This window comes from Acyrthosiphon pisum, chromosome X (genome assembly GCF_005508785.2).
Source record: "Acyrthosiphon pisum isolate AL4f chromosome X, pea_aphid_22Mar2018_4r6ur, whole genome shotgun sequence".
In the NCBI taxonomy this organism is placed as follows: Eukaryota; Metazoa; Arthropoda; class Insecta; order Hemiptera; family Aphididae; genus Acyrthosiphon; species Acyrthosiphon pisum.
Genome location: NC_042493.1, coordinates 52,353,308 through 52,358,983, shown reverse-complemented (window position 1 = coordinate 52,358,983; position 5,676 = coordinate 52,353,308). Strand labels below are relative to the sequence as shown.

General features: G+C 29.4%; 1 protein-coding gene across 1 annotated transcript in view; it reads left to right on the top strand.

Moving 5' to 3' along the window:
- The window catches only part of LOC103308498, a 1,500-nt gene extending 156 nt beyond the window's left edge, over positions 1–1,344 (top strand). The window contains exon 2 of the mRNA XM_008181932.1: positions 471–1,344. Within this exon, the coding sequence (XP_008180154.1) occupies positions 471–1,344 (874 nt within the window). The remainder of the gene's footprint in view (positions 1–470) is intronic.
- Positions 1,345–5,676: the final 4,332 nt, after the last annotated feature.

Here is a 5,676-nt window from a genome sequence, read left to right as displayed (position 1 = left end):
ACATAAACATAGTTCATTATGTATAGTAATTTTTCGTGATATAAAATTGAGAACAATTTTATTTTATAATAATTAATAATAATTTACCTACTATACCTACATACTTAAATAATTTTTTTTTTTTTTTGAAAACTGTATTGGACGAGCCCCCAAAATAAATAGGCCCCGTTTATTCCGGGCTTGTTAACCTAACCTAACTTAGAAACTAGGAAATGATTAGTTTTAATTTTTGTTTATTTTTAGTACCTATTGGTATTTATTTTGTTCCCGATATGATTTCGTTTTCCATCGTCAATACTTAACAATAATAATATTTGCTTATTTATTATAAGACTATGATATAAATAATTTAATAGCATTAATAAGCTTTTTCACATAGGTACGTATACAGCGTGTTCCAACAAAATACAGAGAGAGTGGAAAATATAAAATCTAGAAAATCAGTTAATTCATTTTTTTTGTTTTTGCAGATATTTAGCAACCGGGGAATCTTTCCGTTCATTGGCATTTGCATTTCGTATATCCAACAGTTACATCAGTATAATCGTAAAAGAAACATTGGCCGTTTTAAAACAAAATTTAATGCCAATTTTTTTACCAGATCGAAGTGGAATTTGGACGAAGTGGAACTTTCCTAATTGCATTCTTGCAATCGATGGAAAACACGTTAGAATTCGTTGTCCCAATAATTATGGTTCCTTGTTTTTTAATTACAAAGATTATTTTTCAACTGTATTATTGGCAATGGTTGACGCAAATTACAAATTTGTAGCAATCGATGTCGGGTCATATGGAAGAGAAGGAGACAGCGGTATTTTTTTAAAATCTACTATGGGACAACAAATTTTAAACGGTGTATTCAAATTTCCTGAAGATAGTGCCCTTCCTGGTACTGATATAATAGTACCTCACGTTGTACTCGGAGATCAGGCATTTAGGTTGCATAAACATATTTTGAGACCGTTTTCTCAAAAATCAGCAAGGGGAGATAACAGCAAAACGGTTTTTAATTATAGACTTAGCCGCGCTAGAAGAGTAACCGAAAATGCTTTTGGGTTACTAAGTCAAACATTTAGAGTGTATTATCAGCCAATCAATATTGCTCCAACAACGGTTGATGATTTAATTATTGTGACATGTTGTTTACACAATATGTTGCGGGACGCATACTTGGAAAATAACGGAAAAGCATACTATCAATTTGATCAGGAATGTTCAACTCAAAATAATAACATGAGGTCATTTTCTGGAGAAGGTGGATTTATAAATACGGAAGGAGTTAGAGTAAGAGATATTTTTAAAGATTATTTTGCAAATTTAGGAGCTGTACCATGGCAAATGTAAATTAAAATAAAATTATACATGTTTTGTATTAATATACGATTATTATTATTATTACGATAATATTGTGTGTACTGTGTTCATTTATTTATAGTAGTACGTACCTTACAACAAAATTAAATATCAGATAAAAACATAAATAACCAAAATGTTCTTGAATTAAGGCTTTATTTTTAAACTCACAAGTTAAATATAATAAAAATAAATAATATTAATCGCTTTAAATGTTTAATAAATAATGATGATTAAAAATAACGAAAATAACCTTGAATTTTAATTTATAAAATATAAAGTATACAACATAACAAACAAATATGTAGGTATACTATTTACTCTATGGTAGGTACCTACTTATTTTCATTATGGTTTAATTGAACAAATCCACATGAAGAAATCGATGCAGCAGTGTTGTAGGAGTTGGCCGGCGATAGCCACTGTGTCATGTTGTTAATATTTAAAGGCAGAGTATAATCAGGTCGAATTGTTTTAGTATGATCAGGAACCACGTATTTTTCTTCCATCTCATTCACCATTGTCAGTACTCGAAGTTTAGCTTCGTTGATTGCCCGTGAAGATAATTTTTTGACGGTCATTGCAATACTTTTAAAAAAAACGTCGACTTCGTCCTCTTGTTGCGGGTTTTGTGATGCTAATAAATTATTTTGTGCCTGGATGTTTGATAAAATTTCATTTCTTTCTTTTGATCTCTTGGCTAATATTGCTGATAATTTATCATCTTTAGACCGTAATCGTTTCCCTCCAAATGACACTGCTGGCAAATCGGGTATATCCGCTTCACTGTTACTTTCATTCTCCACGTCCACGGTGTCTTCTTCGTCTCTGAATGAATCGCTGGACATAATATTTTGCGTTTCAACATTTGTAGAAGTTCTAAAATAATTTTTTTATTTTAAATTAATTATAATAGGTATGGGTAAATTAAAATACATATATCTAGCTAGTTTCTATTTTTTACATACTTTCTTTCATATTCAACTGTGTCCAAAAATGATAGATTATCCATCAAAGGCCATTTTTTTTTAACTGAAGCCGACGACCCAGTAGGCAATTTTTTTTTGTCTCATGTACGTGTCACGCATGTTTTTCCACCTCTTCTTACAGTCATCAACTATATAATATAAAAAATACATATCATTTTAATAACGAAATAATAGTGGTACCTATATAATCTACATAATATTATATAAATAAATAATTATAAATTTTAATTAATTAAAAAGATTAATTAATACAATTTATTTTGTACTTACTATTTCTGTTAAGTTTTATCCCTATTTCTGTCCATATGGAATCTGATATATAAATTTATAAATACACTTGATGATCTATTTGATATAGCACATAACAATGCATTAAATTTAATTAATATCGAAGAAGACAAGTTGTTTTTATTAGCTCAGAGAGAAAAAGGACGTCGAGGATATATGGCAAAAAGAGATATAATTTTGATAAAATTGAAGAAAAACGTATACAAAAAAATGAAATATTGGATAATAGAAAACGTAAGGAAAGTCAAAGAAAAATTGAATCATCATATCAATTACAATTAATAAGCGATTCTTCTTGTGACGAGCAAAGTGACTTGGATGATATTGAATTTGAAGTAGATAAGTCCACTGAACATTCAAAATGTCCAAAGAAAAGAGTAAAAAATGTAGTTAACAGTACTCTAACATCAGTGTTGGACAGAGCTAATATAAGTAACAGAAATGCGACATTTGTATTAGCAGCTGTGGCTCAATCAGTTGGGCAAGATTTAACTAGCATTGCTTTAAATAGAGAATCAATACGAAGAGCTCGTCGTCAACAAAGAGAAAAAATTGCGGCAGATATAAAATCTGCCTTTGATCCATCTGACTCGCTAGTAATTCACTTTGATGGAAAAATCCTACCAACATTGACAAAAACAGAACACGTAGATCGCCAAGCCGTTTTAGTTTCCGGAAATGGTAATTTGAAACTTTTAGGTGTTCCACAATTGTTAAAAGGTACTGGAAAAATGATAGCTGAGGCAATTTATGATCTTCTTAACGACTGGAACTTATCAAATCGTGTTCAATTTATGTGTTTTGACACAACTGCTAGCAATACAGGACTTAAAAGTGGTGCATGTGTGTTATTAGAAAAAAAATTAGAACGAGTATTGTTAAAATTGGCCTGTCGGCATCATATTTTTGAAATTGTCGTAGGTAAAGTGTTTGATTGTTTAATGGGTCCATCAAATGGACCAGATATTGCATTATTCAAACAATTTTCAAAATCTTGGCCCAACATAAATAAAGAGGGATTTGAAAATGGCTTAATGAGTACATTTCTATCTCCAAACTTAAATGTGATAAAAACTGATATGGTAAAATTTATTTTTGATCAATTAACTAAGTTTCAACCACGTGATGACTATAAAGAGTTACTGCAATTAAGTTTATATTTCTTTGGTGAAGAGCTTCCCGAAAAAAATGGTTTTAAAAAACCCGGAGCTTGTCATCGAGCAAGATGGATGGCGAAAATAATTTATAGTATAAAAATTGTTTTGTTTCGTTCACAATTTGAACTGAAAGATACAGAATTATTAAACTTAGAACATTTTACTTTGTTCATAATGAGAGTTTATTTAAAAGCATGGTTTACTTCAACTGATGCTTCAGGTGCACCACTGAATGATTTGAATTTCATGAATGATCTGAATAGGTACAAAAATACAAGTAATGGTATTTATAAATTAGCCTTAAAAGTTTTTTTCTGGACATTTATGGTACCTTAGTGATACATTAATTGGATTGGCATTTTTTGACAATCGAGTTTCAGATGATATTAAATTAAAAATGGTAAAGTCTCTAGACAAAATTGGGACTAATGTTCTTGAACACAGAATAAAAATACCAGAACATAGTATTTCAAATTGTGAATTAAATGATTTTGTTACAAATAATACACATAAGCTTTTTACGGCTCTAAACATTAAAACTGACTTTTTAACGACACACCCAAGTACTTGGAAAAATAGTACGGAATTTCTGGATGGATATAAAAAAGTAAAAGCTCTCAAAGTGGTTAATGATGCAGCTGAAAGAGGTATAGCATTGATGACATCATTTAATGGAACTCGTACAAATCAAGAAGAACAACAGCAATACATTCTGCAAGTAATCGAAAAACACAGAAAAGATTTTCCTGATTCCAAAAAGACAACTTTGTTACAAATGTAATTGATTGTAAACCTTATGATATTTATACACCTTATCAACACAATAGTTATGTAATGTAATAACCCAATTTGTATTTACTTTTTATTGTTCCTAATATAATTAAAACTACATTGATAATTAAATTTAACATTACAAAAATAAAATTATCATAGGTATATTATTATTTTGTAATTGGTATTTTTAAGTGCATTGAGCGACCTCGTAAAATTTTTTAAAATTTTTTTAACTTTCACAATATCACTTTTATTATAAATAGATCAAATTAAAAACATGAGAAAACTAAAAAAAAAAAAAAAATTTGAGTGCCGCCCTAATAAACATTGTATTGAAAATTATGTATATTTAATGAAATCAATTTTATTTTTTATATAAATTATAAACTATATATTGTGTTTTAATATATTAATTATTATTAAGACAGTGTTTAATATATTTTATTACTAAGGTGTTTCACAAAGTGGTATCTTGCTATCTTATTATGTTATCAAACAATAGAAACTAATGAATACATTAGAATCATAATTATTATTATTTAATATTTATTATAATATAAAACAAATTCCTAGCTATAATTATAACAAAATAATGATTTCGAATGGCAGAGGGCTGAATTATACCGCCAATATCATATCCTCGAATTTCTTAATTTTGCCATGTTGTGACGGCTGATGGTTTATTCAATAAACTTTATTGCATTTAAATTGGGATAAGAAAGAAAATAAATGGTTTTAAGGGCCGCATACCACTTTGATCCTCAGTCATCACCTATCTGTGTACAATCACTACAATGTACAATGTGTCCAATGCTGTTCACCTATCTGTAAGCAGTATAGCTGCAGTGTGTATTAACTACATAATATAATATATATATAGCTAAAAACAACAAGCAATATGTATTTAATTTAAAATAACCTATAAGCGGCTTATATCTAAATAAAATATAAGGGATATTTTTTGGAGCGTCTGAATTATATTCGGGGGGGCTTTAACCCCCTCACCCATAGTTGCACCACTGTACATGGGCCCTATATATTTGGTCGCACACCCACCAATAGGTACCAAGTTGCGGCACTGGATTCACTCAAATTTTTAAACGGAGTTAAAGGAG